Source organism: Guillardia theta (assembly GCF_000315625.1).
Source record: "Guillardia theta CCMP2712 unplaced genomic scaffold GUITHscaffold_15, whole genome shotgun sequence".
NCBI classification, from domain to species: domain Eukaryota; class Cryptophyceae; order Pyrenomonadales; family Geminigeraceae; genus Guillardia; species Guillardia theta.
The window spans coordinates 882,959-899,124 of record NW_005434659.1 but is presented as its reverse complement, the minus strand read 5'-3'; the positions used below and the strand labels follow the sequence as shown (position 1 = coordinate 899,124).

At 52.9% G+C, this 16,166-nt stretch overlaps 4 protein-coding genes across 4 annotated transcripts; 2 read left to right on the top strand and 2 right to left on the bottom strand.

Annotated features, from left to right (window-relative positions):
* Positions 1 to 54: 54 nt before the first annotated feature.
* Positions 55 to 1,762, bottom strand: GUITHDRAFT_135481 (hypothetical protein; the record flags this gene model as incomplete). Its single annotated transcript, XM_005837259.1, has 2 exons — positions 55 to 1,524; positions 1,586 to 1,762. 2 exons carry the CDS (start codon positions 1,760 to 1,762, stop codon positions 55 to 57), a joined length of 1,647 nt encoding a protein of 548 aa, XP_005837316.1.
* Positions 1,763 to 2,142: 380 nt separating this feature from the next.
* Positions 2,143 to 6,753, top strand: AP4B (Adaptor protein complex 4 subunit beta; the record flags this gene model as incomplete). The annotated part of the gene is made up of 20 exons (XM_005837304.1): positions 2,143 to 2,229; positions 2,459 to 2,643; positions 2,704 to 2,794; positions 2,861 to 3,040; positions 3,178 to 3,237; positions 3,269 to 3,430; positions 3,499 to 3,617; positions 3,670 to 3,745; positions 3,794 to 3,835; positions 4,154 to 4,225; positions 4,262 to 4,675; positions 4,735 to 4,836; positions 5,144 to 5,218; positions 5,265 to 5,378; positions 5,579 to 5,678; positions 5,857 to 6,002; positions 6,052 to 6,141; positions 6,307 to 6,350; positions 6,397 to 6,459; positions 6,651 to 6,753. 20 exons carry the CDS (start codon positions 2,143 to 2,145, stop codon positions 6,751 to 6,753), a joined length of 2,325 nt encoding a protein of 774 aa, XP_005837361.1.
* Positions 6,754 to 8,108: 1,355 nt separating this feature from the next.
* GUITHDRAFT_104143 (hypothetical protein) lies at positions 8,109 to 10,037 on the top strand (the record flags this gene model as incomplete). Its single annotated transcript, XM_005837258.1, has 3 exons — positions 8,109 to 8,626; positions 9,157 to 9,826; positions 9,870 to 10,037. The coding sequence occupies 3 exons, from the start codon at positions 8,109 to 8,111 to the stop codon at positions 10,035 to 10,037; spliced, it is 1,356 nt and encodes a 451-aa protein (XP_005837315.1).
* A 1,650-nt stretch (positions 10,038 to 11,687) lies between these two features.
* On the bottom strand, positions 11,688 to 14,991 carry GUITHDRAFT_104142 (hypothetical protein; the record flags this gene model as incomplete). Its single annotated transcript, XM_005837257.1, has 21 exons — positions 11,688 to 11,717; positions 11,762 to 11,837; positions 12,015 to 12,103; positions 12,262 to 12,379; positions 12,459 to 12,523; positions 12,705 to 12,794; positions 12,863 to 12,965; positions 13,123 to 13,245; positions 13,371 to 13,439; positions 13,497 to 13,551; positions 13,603 to 13,643; positions 13,818 to 13,896; positions 13,944 to 13,989; positions 14,063 to 14,128; positions 14,180 to 14,243; positions 14,284 to 14,331; positions 14,368 to 14,429; positions 14,506 to 14,553; positions 14,657 to 14,731; positions 14,811 to 14,882; positions 14,929 to 14,991. 21 exons carry the CDS (start codon positions 14,989 to 14,991, stop codon positions 11,688 to 11,690), a joined length of 1,482 nt encoding a protein of 493 aa, XP_005837314.1.
* Positions 14,992 to 16,166: the final 1,175 nt, after the last annotated feature.

Below are 16,166 nucleotides of genomic sequence, written 5' to 3'. Positions count from 1 at the left end.
TCCTTGTGTGTCGATCGGCTTCTTGTCACCATGGCTGACAAGTCGTCGTGGTATCTACTGATTGATCTCGATACAAATCTCTAGGCTATCACATATCTCACGAATGTACTCTACACACTCTTCTGACAGCCCATTCCCAGAAAGATTGACGTACTCTACCTGCCTGTTGACCAAAACCTCCTCAACAAGATGCTCTCCTCCCCTGTCTCCCAGCATGTTCCCTGCCATACCAAGACTTTTAAGGCCCTTGAGATGCCGCGGAATTGCAGAGATCAGCTGCTGCCCTCCCACAGCCCCGAGCTGATTGTGACTGAGGTCCAGGGACGTCAAATTGCTGAAGGTATCGAGGCAACTACACAGACAGATGGAACCTACCGGGCCCAAGTCGTTGAGAGCCAGGTCGAGGGCCGTCAGCCTACTCATCCGTGCGAAGTTTGTGTTGGCCAACGCGATCATGCCCTGCTGTCCTATGAAGTTTCTCGAGAAATTGAGGTGCTCCAAGGACTCCAGGCTTGATAAGGAACGAGAAAGGACCAGGATTTCCTCCGCCTTGAGGCTGAGGCTCGAGAGTCCCAGCCACACCAGATGCTTCAAGGAAGCGAGCCCCACAGCGAAGAGCGTCAAGAACTCTGAACCGCGGGCGGTTTCGCTGAGATCGAGCTCTTTAAGATGGGTTATCATGGGAAGATTGAGCAATGCCGGTAAATAGATTTCCATGCGGTGCATACCACCAATTTTCAGGCTCTCCAGTCCATTTCGATGATCGACCAATCCTGTCAAGTTCATGATGAAGTACCCATCAATACAGTTACAAGACAAATCCAAGCAGCGGATGGATCTCAGTTCGGACATTGCTGATAGCACCTGCATCAGCCCGAAGTTTTGGATGTCGTTGCCATGCAAGTCAAGCTTCTGAAGGCTCACCTTGTTCGCCAGACACGGGCTGAAAATTCCCATCCCAAGGGGTCCCAGTCGGGCGTTTCTCAGACTGAGGGACATCAATGTAGAGTTGCTCATGAGCGCTTCACCTACCATCTTCCCTCCGTTGAACGACAGCGCCAGGTCGTTGAGAGATAACACCGTCAAGCTTGAGTTCAAGTAGATGATCCGTCCCAGGCTCGATGCCCCTCCCTCATCCACCCCAATGGAATGTAGCGTGAGGGATCGCAAGACTCCTCCTCCTTCACAGCCAGCCGCCAGCAGCTTCATGCCAGAGTTGCCCAGCGGAACATTGACAAGGGAGAGCTCAGCTATGCTCGGGCTGCTGTGGAGCAACTCCGCAACTAGCGGCAGCTGGACGTCCGGAGGGCAGGAGAAAAAGTCCAAACTCAGGGAGCCGATTCTCGAGAAACCCCTCTGAGTCTCCATGTGTATCCGCTCCAACACTGTGTGGAAGATGGAGCTGTCAAAGTCTCGACGCCCATGGCGAGTCCTGATCTCCGCTACTTGGAAGGAGACCAGCCCGTCGACTTGATGGATGCAAGGTGGAACGGCTGGAACGTCGAAGCCTTTGATGGCTCTGAACTGCAGGACATGGGGTAACAATCACCGCGGGAAACAAGAGAGGAGGATGACAAGGACGAACCTCGAACTTCAACTTGTCCTTCTGAGGTTCTTGGAGACTATCCCGAAGGCTCTTGCTCACTCCTCGCCCCAGCTTTGTTCCGGCCTTGAGCCACACTCGCTCTGCACTATCGCCCAGTCCCTGCAATCCTATTCTAGCTTTGATGGCTGCCTCTTCCATAACGTCGCCTCTACTCATGTCCTACTCATCTCCCTTGCTTCCACCGCCACAATGCCAGTGACAAGATACCTTTCTCTCACTTTGTTCCAGCCTCTTGCCTCTTTAACAATCTACCAAGTCTTACCTTTGTAATACCAATACTCAGCTTCATCTCGTTATGACCTACTCCTGCTCCTCTCTTCTTTCTCTCTCTCCCTCTCCCTCCCTGCCTCCCTGCCTCTCCTTCCATCGCCGTCGCTCTTTCTCGGCCCCAATTCCTGGCATCGGGCGCATCGGATGCCCAATAAGGAGGATTCGATAATAGGATCTATAGTCAACATTATTGACTACTGCAGGCTGTCGTAGCAGGGTCTTTGTAGTCAAGTGGAAGGGGGATATAGTCAAGTTGGGGAGGAACAATGGCGCCGGGTGGGCTGTTTGTGGATCACAAGAAGGGGGAGGTGACGGAGATGAAGAACAAGCTGAGAGACTCGAGCATCGACAAAGTGAGACGAACATGCTCTCCCCGATGCCGCCGCCTGCTCCTCTACAGCTACCACTTCCCTGTGCCTCCTCCTCTCCTTCCTTCCTTCTCCTCCGCGCTCCTGCTTCCATCCCCTCCTTCGTCGTCTCTGCCGGGTTTCCCGCCTTGCATATCTTGTCTTCTTGCGAACTTTGATCCTGTCCATATCCTCGTTCGATCGGACACCTCAATCTGTCCTCACTCTCCACCAGGATCCCAAGCAGAAGCGCGCTATCATGGAGCGGGTCGTAGGGTACATGACTCTTGGGATCGGTCGATGCCATGTTGCTCTGCAGCTGTTGAGCGCTTATGTTGATGCAGACATGTCGCCATTGTTCAGTGAGATGATCATGGCCACGGCCACTAAGGATCTGGTGCAGAAGAAGATGTGTTACTTGTAAGTATCTGTTAGAATCTGTTACATGGTCTTTGTTGATGCCTGGTGGAAACTCGATAGATACTTGTCGAACTATGCATCCATGCAATCAGAGATGGCTCTTCTCGTCATCAACACCTTGCTCAAAGACTTCCATGATGAAGATCCCATGGTGAGAAAGATTTTCTGCAACAACAGCAACATGAGCTCCTTGGAACTGACGAACCTGTCTGTGAAGGTTCGGGGCCTCGCCCTTCGCTGCCTCTGCTCCCTACGAGTCAACAACATCTTAGAGTATTTAGTCGATCCCGTCGTCAAAGGTCTGCAGGATGCCAGCCCGTACGTCAGGAAAACAGCTGTCATGTGCGTGTTGCGAATCCGCGATCTGTCCGAGGACATCATACCCGATCGACACCTGGTATGTTGAGAACGTCTAGTGAGGATGAGAGCTGAGAAGTCAAGATAGAATGGAGGAAGAGAGAGGATCAGAAAAGGAGAAAGGAAGTGAGGAGAGGCAAGGGTGGGAGCTACAGAAACACTGACTTGGAGCATCAGGTACATCAGATTTTCAATCTTCTCAACGATAGGGATCCACAGGTCAGAGCAGGGGACGACGTGAGTGTTCGTGTAATGGCATGTCCTGCAGGTAGTTGCTAACGCCGTCAATGCTCTGCTGGAGCTCCAAGGCCGAACAGGGTTGTCGCTGCTGATCGGAAACAAGAACATCATCATTCGGCTTCTCCAAAGAATAAGAGAATTCAACGAGTGGAGCCAATGCCTGATACTTGAGGTCATCGCAGAGTTCAAGGTGACCATGGAGATTGCGCGCTGCCGATGGAACGACTGACAAAGAACACGTTGGCACTCTTCTTGCAGCCCAACAGCGACGATGAGCGCTTTGAAATCATGAATTTCCTGGATGAACGATTGAGCCATGGGAACTCTTCAGTCGTGCTGGCGACAGTGAAGGTGTTTCTCAACTTGACTCAGGACAGGTTCTTTTTGCCAGCAGCTTCACCCTTGTCTCTGACCGAGCTCTCACCCCAGACCAGAGCTGCAGAAGCAAGTCGTGCAGCGAGTGAGGAGCCCTTTGATCTCGCTGATGACAGGAAGCAGCCCCGAGGTAGAGGTCGAGAGGAGGACGTTGGGTGTGGCCGACGTGCGATGACAGGTTGCGTTCGTTCTTATGAAACACATCATTATCCTGATCAAGGTCAGTGCCCCTGTTCTCCTTCCCTCAATCAATTCTCCACCTGTATTGTCGTTCTCCTCTCCTTGTCTCTCTCCCATCTCCTCTGTCGTCTTCCTCTTTTCCCTTACATCCCTTCTACTTCCTTGCTTGCCCTTCTGCTTTTGACTACCCTCGCCTTAAACTTCCGCTTCTCGTTCCTCTCCTTCTCCCCTCCCCTCTCCCTCCTCACGCATCTCTTTTCTCTCCCCTCCCTTCTCTTCCCTCCCTCCTCTCTCCTCTCCCCCAACTCTCCTCTTCGCTCATGAATTCTTCTTCTTCCGCTCACTTCCCCCCAATCAGCTTGCACCTGGAGCCTTCGACGACGAGTATACGTCCTTCTACGCCAGATACAGCGACCCGCAATATCTTCAGGTCTAGAGGAGGAGGAAGAAAACTTCAATGGTGAAGAATCTGACGGAAGAGAATCAGAATCTCAAGATCAAAGCTCTCTCGCTGGTCGTCAACCTCAGCAACTTTATCTCCATAGTGGACGAGCTTGGGTCGCTCGTCAGCTCCTACTACCCTGCTCTCTCCAAGGAGGTGGCTCTCCTCTACCTGTATCCTCTTGTCTCGTTGACACTTGTCGTCCTTTCCTACTCCTCCCTATCTCACCCTCAGGCTCTCCGAGCGATGGGCGATATTGCCGTTAGACTTCCTCGTGCAGCTCCTCTCGTTTCAGACAAGATTGTTGTCCTTCTCCGCAGAAACGATCCCGTGGTCGCCAATGAGTGTATAGCTGTAGCCCGGGACATCCTTCGCAAGTATCCTCCCCTCTCAGCCATTCTCCTGCAGAGCTTGACCGAGGCTTTCTACGAAGTCAAGGTAGGAAGGAGGACAAGATCATAGCAGCAAGGGAGCTGACGGTGTTGTGCTCCCTCAAGGAGGACGATGCGAAGGTCTCGCTGCTGTGGGTCCTCGGTCAATTTGGCAATGACATCCCAGAAGCCCCTTACCTTATCGAGCCGATGATCGACGAGTGGGAGGTAAACTCTCCTACTACTCCTACTCCTGCTCCTGCTCCTGCTCCTGCTCCTGCTCCTGCTCCTGCTCCTGCTCCTGCTCCTGCTCCTGCTCCTGCTCCTGCTCCTGCTCCTACTCCTACTACTCCTCGTTTTCCTCCTTCACTTGCTCCTGTTCTTCCACCTCCTTCCACCTCCACAATCTCCTGTTGTCCTCCTTTCTTCTTGCATTTCTCCTCCTCTTTTCCTCTCCACCTTCGCTCCATTTGCTGCTGCTTCTCCTGCCTCCCCCTCCTCCTCCCCATCCCCACCATTCACTCGGGCTCTGCAGGAAGAGACAGATCCAGCAGTGCGATGTGAAATGTTGACAACTGCGGTCAAGTTGTTCTTCCAGCGGCCAGGAGAGGTCAGCAAGTCTGTCGTGTGCTGGCTCAGTCACTCGGACCTCTCAGATGCAGGCCATGCTCGGACGGCTCCTCAAGTTCGCCATAGCGGACGTATCCAACGTCGATGTACATGATCGTGCGCTGTTCTACTACAGGATCCTGTCGGTCGATCTCGATACGGTAAGCTAGAGAGGAAGAGAGGGGGGGGTATTGTGATAAGGTTGGCAGGCGAAGATGCTGATGATGGGGGAGGGGATGGATCTAGAGGCTTTCACGGACGAGAACACCAACGAGCTCAAGGATCGTATGTTCGAGTCGTTCGGCAGTCTCTCGGCAAGCTCGCCCTCACTCCTCTCCTCCTCTTACTTGCTCCACTTCAGGTCATCTACAACATGCCCGAGCAGCGCTGGCTCTCCGAAGAAGCGCTCAAGGCGAGATACGTGGTGGCAGATGCTGCTGTAGCAGCCGGAGTCATCTCGGGTCCCATCCCAGCCCATCCCAGCCCTGGCCATGCTCCAACCCCAGCTCCAGCAGCTCAGGCATGATGATGATGATGATGATGAGGAGGAGGAGGAGGAGGAGGAGGAGGAGGAGGAGGAGGATGGCGGGCGGGGGGGGGGAGGGAGAGGAGAAGGAGGCTTGCTTGTTGACTCGTCAGATGAGCAGAAGGCGGGAACAGACCTGCTCGACCTCCTGGACGAGCCTGTGCCTAGCAGCAGAGGAAGAGCTGACCCTCTGGACGACTCGTCCATGCCGCTGGAGCCATCACCGTCCTTGTCCCCTGAGGCCTTCCAGGATGTCTGGGTGACAGGAGGGCGGGGGAGGCTACTGCTGCTAACATGAGCTTCAACAGATGCAACTGGGAGGGGGCGAGCCTTTCATCATCAGCTTCTCAAGAGATTCTAGCGCGCAGGAGATCGAGCTCCTCCTCTCACACAACAACGTAACTTCTACTCTACTCCTTCTCTCTCCTCTCTTCCTCCTCCTCCCACTTCTACCCTTCCTGAGAGCTTCTTCTCCTATTCCTCCTCCAAGTGTGCTGTGCTGTTCTTTTATTCTACATCTCACTCCTCCTCACCCAACCTCCTCAATTTCACTGGTGCTGCAGGTCCGGGTCATGGCTCAGGGTCAAGCTTCACCCAATCAGCACAAGTGAATTCCCACCCTCCCGCATGCTCCAGCTCATGCTGCCGCTTAGGTTCTTCTTCTACGCCAAGACCATCGGAGGTCCTCTCATCCTCTGCGAGACTACTCTTGACATGTGGGTATCCTGTTCCTTTTCGGCTTCTCCTTCCCCCCGCTCTCCCCCTCCTTCCTCTCTCCCCCTCTCCTCCCCTTCCCCTTCCCCTCCTCTCCCTGTCCCCTCCCCCTTTCCTCCCTGTCTCCTCCCCCTTTCCTCCCTTTCCCTCCTCCCAACCTTTTCTTCCCCCTCCCCGACTCAAATGTCTGCAGATCTTCCAAGACCCTCACAAGCCTCGTCAAGTGCAACGATGCCGATCTCATCCCTGCCTTCTTCATCCACTTCAAGATGTCACTGACGCCGCTCATGGCGTAGAGCAGCATCATATTATCAGCATTTCTTACAAACAAACCAGATTCCTTCTATCTACACCATCGAGCCAACCATCAACTCTCCCCTTCACCTCATCGTGATTCTGAAGAAGACAGAAATCTTGACATGTCAGGGATGCTATGGCATCACTTGCTTGTACAAGATTGTGGGCAACACCTCAGGCTCAGTAGCTCGAACCTTTGTTCGCAGCTTCGATATTAGCGTTCGTCATCCTCCTGCGAAACTTCGCCTCTGTTATCCTCCCTGAAGTCTCTTCCTGCAGAGAGCATTAGTGTCTCTCACTATACTCTCACCTCCTACATTCTTCGCCTTCAGCTTCTGCTGATACCATCTGCAACGGCCACATGAAGTGAGTTGAACAGACAAGAAACACTCCAAACGCTTCTCACCTGACCGCTCCTGCCGCAATGAGAAGGTACCTGTGCATGAAGGTGAGCGAGCAAGAACCAGAGGAACGATTCACCAGCACACCAGCTTGCGAAGAAAGCGTGCTTCTTGATCTTTGTGTTTCCGGCCATCGCAAGTTGCTGGCAGGGGAAGTCAGGGGAGGGAGGAATAAGTTGTAAGGTTGCTTGCAGATCGTATCGAGCTGTTTCATGATCATACATTCCCAAGACTCTCCTTTGCTCTTAGAGAAGTGGCGATGGCGGTGACATGTCGATAACGAACACGGGCAAGGGCAGGGATGGCATTCAGACCAAGAGCACGGGAACACCAAGTGAAGAACAGCAACAAGAACAGGGGGAGCAAGAGCAGGAGCAGGAGAATCAGAAGGAGAAGGAGACAGAATGGAAGAATAGTATGTGAACGATGGTGATCATGACAATGGGGGCGGTAGAAATATGCGAGGATCATCGTCTTTGTCTATTAAAACTGCGGCACTGTTGTGAAATGCAATCTCCTTCTAATTCCCTCCGTCCCGTTCCTCGCCGACTCCCTCACATCTCTCCTTCCTGTCTTGTCCTTTCCTCCTCGATCTCCTTCTCTCTCCTCTCCATCTCTCCTCTCTCCTCTCCTCCCTCTACCATGCCCTCTTCGCTTCTACTGTATCGCCATTGCGACTTCTCTGTTGAGTGATTTTTCTGTCGTATTTATGAGGCATGTTAATCTAGATTAAGAGATCTTAATCCTGATTTGTGGGATTTTTAGAAACGAAACTTGATTCCATGGGTTGTGACCAGGGAGAGCGGGAGAGCATGCAGGTTGGAGGTCGAAGGAGAAGATCGTGATGGAAGGAGGACGATGTCCAGAGACAAAGAACATGGAAGGACGAACATGAAGTCGACGACTGGTTTGGTTAGAGTACCATGAAAAGCATCAGATTTCAATCCAATACCATGAGATTTTGTACCTGTCTTCTGTTGCTTGTAGATCCTCTGCTCTTGGTTGCTTCGTACGATTATCACCGTCATGCCATGATGAATCTGAGCCGGTCCAAACAAGTTCACATCTTCTTCTACGCCTGGTTCGGCAGCGAAGCCATTGACGGGAAATGGAGTGAGTGGGACCATCCTGTTCTGCCACACTGGGACAAGGAGGAAAGACCCAAGTTCGACTACGGGAGAGTCTACTCTCCTCCTGACGAGATCGCTTCCGTCTACTACCCGTCAAGAGGCCCTTACAGCAGCATGAACCTCTCTGTGGTAAGAGAGCAAATGCTTGAGATAAAGGAGGCAGGCGTCGACGTCGTCGTCTTCTCATGGTGGAAGCTCCCGGCCTCGAGCGATGGCGCGAGGGGATGGGGCGTGAAGGACTCAACAGATGCAGCGGCTCCTCTTGTGCTGGAAGCAGCAGCAGAGGCAGGGATAAAAGTATGCTTCCACCTGGAGCCGTACAAGGGGAGGGAGTATCAGACGTGAGGGAGGATATCGGGTACATCAACTCTAAGTACGGCCATCATCGAGCATTCTTCTATGCTGACAAGCTGCCCTTGTTCTACGTCTACGACTCCTATCAGCTCCCTCTTGAAGACTGGAGGGCCCTTCTCCACCCCAACGGCTCACTGACTGTGCGGGGCTCTGAGTTGGACGGGTTATTCCTGGGACTGTACTTACAAAGGGGGCACGAGAGGTTTGCGACAGAAGGAGGTTTTGACGGACTCTACTCCTACTTTGCGAGCAGCGGCTTCTCCGATGGCAGCAGACCCTCCGAGTGGCGGCGACTGTCGGCATGGGGGAGGAGCGTCGGGAAAATCTTCTGCCCGTAAAATTCTTCTCTTCCTCCTGCTCCTCTTCAACCTCCTCCTCCTACTCCTAACTCCTACTCCTGATCATCATCATCATCATCATCATCATCATCATCATCATCATCCATTTTCGTCCCCCTCTTTCCCCCTCCCCCTCCTCTCTTCACCTCCACCTCTTGTTGGGGTGACAAAGGCTGCAGGTGCGTGGGTCCTGGCTACGACGACTCGCGCATCCGTCCATGGAACGCAGCGTCATGGCGGTACCGGGCGATGGGGAGGTACTATGAGGACATGTGGAGGGGAGCAGAGGAAGCAGGAGGGGTGCAGTTGGTAGCCATCACCTCCTACAATGAGTGGGGGGAGGGTACTCAGATTGAGCCTGCTGCGTCCTCTCCTGCTCGCGCCTCGATGTATCAGACGTACGGGGGGAACGAGAAGCTCTTCATTGAGCTGACGCGGAGCCTGGCAAGTCGATGGAGGAAGGCGATTGCCAAGGAGGAGGAGGAAGAGAAGGTTGTGTTGCGAAAAGCCGTCATGCTGGAAGTATCGCGGCTGCACAGCCTGATCCAGATGAAGTATGAGTGCAGGGAGGGAGGGAGGGAGGGAGAGAGAAGGGAGAAGGAGGTCGAGCAGGTGGAGAGAGAAAAGGTGAAGGAGGAAGTGAGGAGGCTGAAAGAGAAGGTCGAAGAGCTCGATCTTGAGGTGGAGGAGGAGGACATGAAACAGCTGATGAGGGTCTTCGACGACAGCGCTCCTCAATGCACAGCGTCAAGGCCGAAGCAAGAGGAGGAAGTGAGACTGGTTGTGGGAGGAAAGCTGAGCAGCGACGAGCTGAAGCTCTCCTGCGGCGTTTGCTTCTCCTCAGCTAAGGTGCAAGACGATGAGCGAGAGGAGGCATGCATGAAGTGTACAGGACCACTGGGACGAGGTCGGTTTGAAGAAGCAGCAGCAGCAGCAGCAACAGCAGGGGCAGCAGCAGGAATGGGCAATGTTGACAATCATGCACAAACTAGTAGACAGGAAGGAGCTGGAGGAGAAGCGAGGGATGGTAGTTATCAGCTGTCTCCTCCGTTTCAATTGAGCGAATTCGACAAGTTAAGGGAGGAAATTCAGACTTTGCTAAGCAAGCTGGCTGAGGTAGAGAGAATTCCTACCTGCCTTCCCTGCTCTTCTGACATCACATCACATCACATCACATCACATCACATCACATCACATCACATCACATCACATCACATCACATCACATCACATCACATCACAGCACAGCACCTCTACTTCATGAAACATGTCTCTGCCCTGCTCTCTGCCCTGATTATTCCTCCTCACTTTAGTCATAAACTTCTGCAGGCTCAGAGGAGAGCGAACGAATGTATCTTAGAGGAGCGAGCACGCGTCAGTTCCATCCTCCTCTCCTCCCCCTCCCCTTCCTCCTCTTTCCTCCCCTGCTCCTCCTCCCCCTTCTCTCATTTCGTTTTCTCCTCTACATCCCCGTCATCTTCCCCTTCTCTCCATCGTTCCCCTCCCTTCTCTTCCTCCCGTTTGTCCTCCTCCTCCCCCCTCTCTCCCTTCCCTCTTCTACTCTTCCTCCTCCTTGCATTGCCCAGCTTACGGTGTTCTCGTGGTGCAGTCAAAGCAGATGTCTGAGATGAAGCACGAGCTTGAGAAGCTACGGAGTAACATGAAGGTGTAAACTTGAATCTCCTTCCCTCCTCCTCTCCTCCTGCCTCCCTCTTCCTCCTGCCTCCCTCTTCCTCCTGCCTCCCTCTTCCTCCTGCCTCCCTCTTCCTCTTGCCTCCGTTCGTGCTCCCTCCCTCCATCCCTCTATCTGGCGTTCCATCGGAACCTCCTCATCATTCATTCGTTTACTCCTTGCTCACCTCATTGCAGGATGTTCAAATGGAGATGAAGCAGCAGCAAACTAAGGTAAGGGAGCTGGTTGAACCCCTATCTCCTTTCTTCACTCCCCCTGCTCCCTTACCCTCCCCCATTCCCTTCCTCCTCTCTTCTTTCCCTGCCTTAGCCCTCCTCTGTTCATTTCCCCCCCTCCCCTCTCTCCTCTCACTGCTTCTCCCTCTCTTTTTCTCACTGCTTCTCCCTCTCTTCCTGCTCTTCCACTTACCTTTCATCCTCTTCCAGCTCAAGAACCTGGAGGAGCGTGACGTCGCTATGCGGAAGGCAAGACCCTCTCACTCTTCACCTCCTCCTCACAGGGTCTCAGGCTCTACTTCAGTCGCTCTCCCTCCTCAGCACTTCACTGCAGCAGGAGATCTGACCGGCCGATCATACTGAATGTTGACGAACCTCTGGAACTCTTATCCTCCTCCTCCTCCTCCTCCTCCTCCTCCTCCTCCTCCTCCTCCTCCTCCTCCTCCTCCTCCTCCTCCTCCTCTTACTCCTCCTATTCCTCAATCTCTGGTTCTTATTTTTCTCCATCACCATCGTCAGCGCCTACCCCTGCTCTGCAGTTTTCCTCTTCTCAACATTCTCAATGTCATGTCTGCTTGCTTTGACATCTTTGGCACTACCACCAACTCGAACTCTGGAGTTTGCATCGCATGAGAGGGAAGGTAAGAAGGAAAAGAAAGCAGATCTAACGATGTTATTATGTCTCGAAAAAATATGTGATCTCCTCCTCATCATCATTATCTTCTTCTTCATCATCATCTTCATCTTCATCATCATCATCATCTTCTTCTTCTTCTTCTTCTTCTTCTTCTTCTTCTTCTTCTTCATGTCTCATAGAACGCGTGCTCCCATGCCTGCCTCAGGGCTCAACCGCCTGCCTCTTTCGCTTTCTCCTCACCTTTCCGTATCTCTCGAGCGAGGAGAGGATGTCGCCGAACGCCTGCAGCAGCTTCTTGCTCTCGTACTTGTGCTTCCTGCAACCCCCGTGACCTCCTACCCCTTCCTCTCTTCGCCTCCCCATCCTCATCATCGTCGTCGTTGACGTCCCCGCCAAACCCCACCAACACCGTCACCACCACCACCACCACCACCACCTCCTCCTCCTCCTCCTCCTCCTCCTCCTCCTCCATTTTCTCCATCCTTGTGCTCACATGCCATGCTTGGCGAAGAGGTCGCGCACGAGCGGAGCGACTTTTGGGTAGTTGTGACGAGGCATGGTGGGGAACAGATGATGCTCGATCTGCAAGCAGACGTGAGGGAAACCAGCAGGGAGGAAACGACAGCAGGGAGGTAACAGCAGGGAAAACAGCAGGGAGGTAACAGCAGGGAGGTAACGACAGGGAAGAAGGGGAGGAACGATCAGAAGTTCATGGTGGGGGAGGGGCTGGGGGAGGAGACCTGATAGTTGAGGTGACCGGTGAACCAGTCGTTGAACGCTCCTCCTTCCACGTTGCAGGTGGCTGCGAGCTGGAGCGACGGCCAGTCGTGATGCTCCGCCTCGTCAAACTTGCTGATGCTGCAGGGCAACAGCTGAGGTCCTGCTGGGGAGGGAAGGAGGGAGAGTGGGAGGGGGTGGGGTGGGGAGGGTGTCAAACCTCATGGGGATGTGACTCATCTGAGTGACCCAGACGAACCAGTGGGACTCGATGACGCGAACAGTCTGAACGAGACGATGAGAGAGGAAGGAAAGAGGAGAGAGGAGAGAAAGAGATGAAGGGGGGGAAGGAGGAGATGCAAAAGGAGGAGCAAGGAAGGTCCAAGAAGAAGGAACAAGATGCCAAGGAAGCAGCATGAAGAGAAGGAGGAGGGCCAAAGAGATCAAGAGAGGACGAGAACGTCACCATGTACAGGCCGAACCATCCCCACAGCCCTCCCAGCAGCGGGCCATACATCAAGTGCCAGCGAATGAAAAACGAAGCCATCCAAAGAAACTGTAAGACAGTCACTCGCTCCTTCGCACAAGCTTCCTTCCCCCGCCCTCCCCCTCCTCGTATCTCACCTCCTCCCAGAAGAAGCGCCGATGCTGTCGCAGATATCTCTCGGTGCCGTAGGAATCTTTCCACATCCCTGACTTGCCCCAGACCGCATTGCCAATGACATATCTGCAAGAGATAAGATATCCTCCCTCCTCCCCTTCCTCTCCTTCTCGCCATGCACCCTCCTCCTCTGCCGCCGCCGAAGCCACCTGCTCCTCATTCTCCCCTCCTCCTCCTCTCCCCTCCTCTCCCCTCCCCCTCCTCCCCCTCCTCCCCCCGTCACCTCAGATTCTCGTAGTGGAAGTAGATCGGAAGGAGCAGAGGAGGGCCGATGATCCACCTTCCACCCTTCCCGTTCAGTCCCATGACCCCCGTGTTCCTCTCCTGCTCTGTTCTTCTCTTCTCGCTGCCTTATTCAGCTTTTCCCTCCCCTCCCCGTCGCCCTCGCCTTCTCCTTCCCGCCTCCCCCCCTCCTCCCATCCCGTCACGTCCCTGCCCTGTTCCCTTCTCCTTCCCTCGTATCTCTCTCACCAGTACTGGTGCTGCAGGGAATAAGGAAGAAAGCCCTTCACTTTTCCTTCTCGTTGCTTCTTGGCCCATCTGTGAGCGAGCATAGGGCTCAGCTGAGTGGAATCGGACTCTCCTCTCCCCTCCTACCGTCTCGACATGGACTCGCCCAGCATAAACACGTACGGCATGTTGATATCAGGATCTGACCACTCCTCGTCAGAGCATAGCCGACCCCCGTGCCGACCGTCTCCACCTGTGTCCTGAATGTTCGGCTTTGCATGATGCAGGTAATGCCTGGCAGTAACATCTTACATGACCTCCATACATCTCTCAACATTGCACATGACCTCCATACATCTCTCAACATTGCACATGACCTCCACACATCTCTCAACATCTCACATGTATACATGTGCATACATACATCTGTCTCCCCCTCCCTCCCACTCTTCATTACAGCCTCTCTACCTGTAGTTCCACCATGCCGAAGAAGCCGCTTTCAAGTGGAGGATAACAAATCGATGAGCCAGGAGGTTCAAACTTCGACCTGTCGCGCGTCACCGCGAGCTCACAGACAACTTCGACAAGACTCACTCTTGAACACGGAAAGATGCCCGAGGTCGTGCTGAAGCCATCCCGCCTGCGATGAGCGTGCTTGAGCAAGAGAGAGACAAAGGAGCGAACAGAGAGGAGTGAAGGGCTCAGAATCTCACTTGAGCCTGCGCTGTTGTCAACAGGACGACAGCTGCCATGTACGCGATCCATCCGCTTCCAAACCGCTGAGGAACATGTCAGAACTTGACATCGTCCTCACCTCCTCCTCTTCCTACCTTGAGCACAGCCCACGCCAGCAGCTCCAGCACAAGAATGTGCGCTAGCATCCCAAGGTAGAACCTCGACGGATGTCAGAGGAGCAGGAGAATAGCATCCCTACCAGGGGTTCGCCTTGTACATTCCCGCTGCCTTCAAGCTCGACCTCAGCCTGCTCCATCCGTCAGCATCACTCCCCTCCTCGCACGCTCCTTGCTTTCGGAAGTCTTCTTCCAGCTCCTTGTTTCTCGCTCCATCTTTCTCCTTTGACTGAGCGCGCGACACGTTCAGAACCTCAGCAACCAGATCCTCTCGTCCGTGACAAGATCCGGACAGCATCGCTGACCTGGTCGTCGGCAACCAACGAAGACACTTTGAGCCCCACCAGATATTTCTGATCAACACAAAAGTCACCTCGAGCAATCAGAACCATCGCTGTTATCTCATGCTGTCCGAGTTGTCTCACAAGTTTCCTCTATCCCTCTACAACTTCTCACCTTCATAGCGTCGTCGTCGCGGTGAAATGCTTCGAAGGGGTCGGTCGCATCCTCCCCAACATAGGCCAGGAGCACCTGACCATCGTCGTCAGAGGAGCAGCCTGACTCTGATCCAAGAGATCATGCGTCACCTTCCTCCCGGATGCTTCTGCACCCATCCTCCCACGTCATACACATTCCCGTGTATCACCATCAGCTGCTGCCCTCCCTTACACAGGCTGCAGAACTGCAGTCCGTTGTCAGAGCAAGAACCTCGCCACTGGAGCTCGTACCTCATCCCATCTGATGCGACTCGGGATGGAGAGAGGCGAAGACGGTGAAGGATTCTTGCACATCCTCTGCACAGAACCTCAACAGAAGCATCCTTCTTCTTCCCTCACTCTTGCTTCAATGTCTCACAGCCGTCTTGTCCCCTGAGCTCTCTTTCTCCTTGGTACTCAGTCTACTTCACTCTTTCCTTGTCCCTCCCTCCCTCCCTCCCTCCCCCGATCCCCGCCATCCCGATGTCTCTGGTACATTTTCGTTCTGTCATTCATTCAAGGCCTCGGAGATCCTGAGGCGGACTTCCATACTCTATAAGAGGGGTAGTGATTCGTGACCAATCTGAGTTTTGATAGATCTGAACAAATACCCCCTAAAAGTTCAGAGGTCCATCTCTCCGAATATGAACAAATACCCCTCATATGTTCCGCATCATTCCTGAGCGGCCGGACAATCATCCCTGAATGTTCAGAGGGTTTTGATAGATCTGAACAAATACCCCCTTAAAGTTCAGAGGGTTTTTGATAAATCTAAACTAAACCCCTAGGGGTTCCTTTAAAATAACCTTGATCATAATCTACTGCCATCACATATGTGCTTTAGATTATATACAATCACCGAACAATCATATCCTTAAAGTTCAGAGGGTTTTTTGATAAATCTAACAAATACCATCTAGGGTTCCTTTAAAACTAACCTTGATCATCATAATCTACTGCCATCACATATGTGCTTTATATACAATCACTGAACAATCATATCCTTTTAAAGTTCAATACACTTAAAGACATTTCATAAAAATGAATATAACTCATATTCTTTCTTATTCAACTGATCATTATGATTCATTACATCTTCCACATCTCCGACATCCATATCCATAAGGGTGACATACACTCTTCCAGATATTATGAATACAAACAAGTCTTTAATAACCTTGTTCACTCCATCAATCAAGTCTTCATCGACAAACCACACATCACCCCACACAACTCTATCATCGTTATCACTGGTGATATCTTCGATAGCAAAGGCATCGCCTCCAGCTATGGACTCGACCTTTACAAAGACCTTCTCACTAAACTACTTCAGATCACCTTCGTCATCGTCATCCCTGGCAACCATGACATCAAACAAGAAGAATCTGAATCACCCTGCCTTGTCTCCGCCATCGCTTTCGATGTCCCCAACCTTCACATCCTCGATACCACCAAAACACTACAAATACATAATGTTGGTTTCACCACCG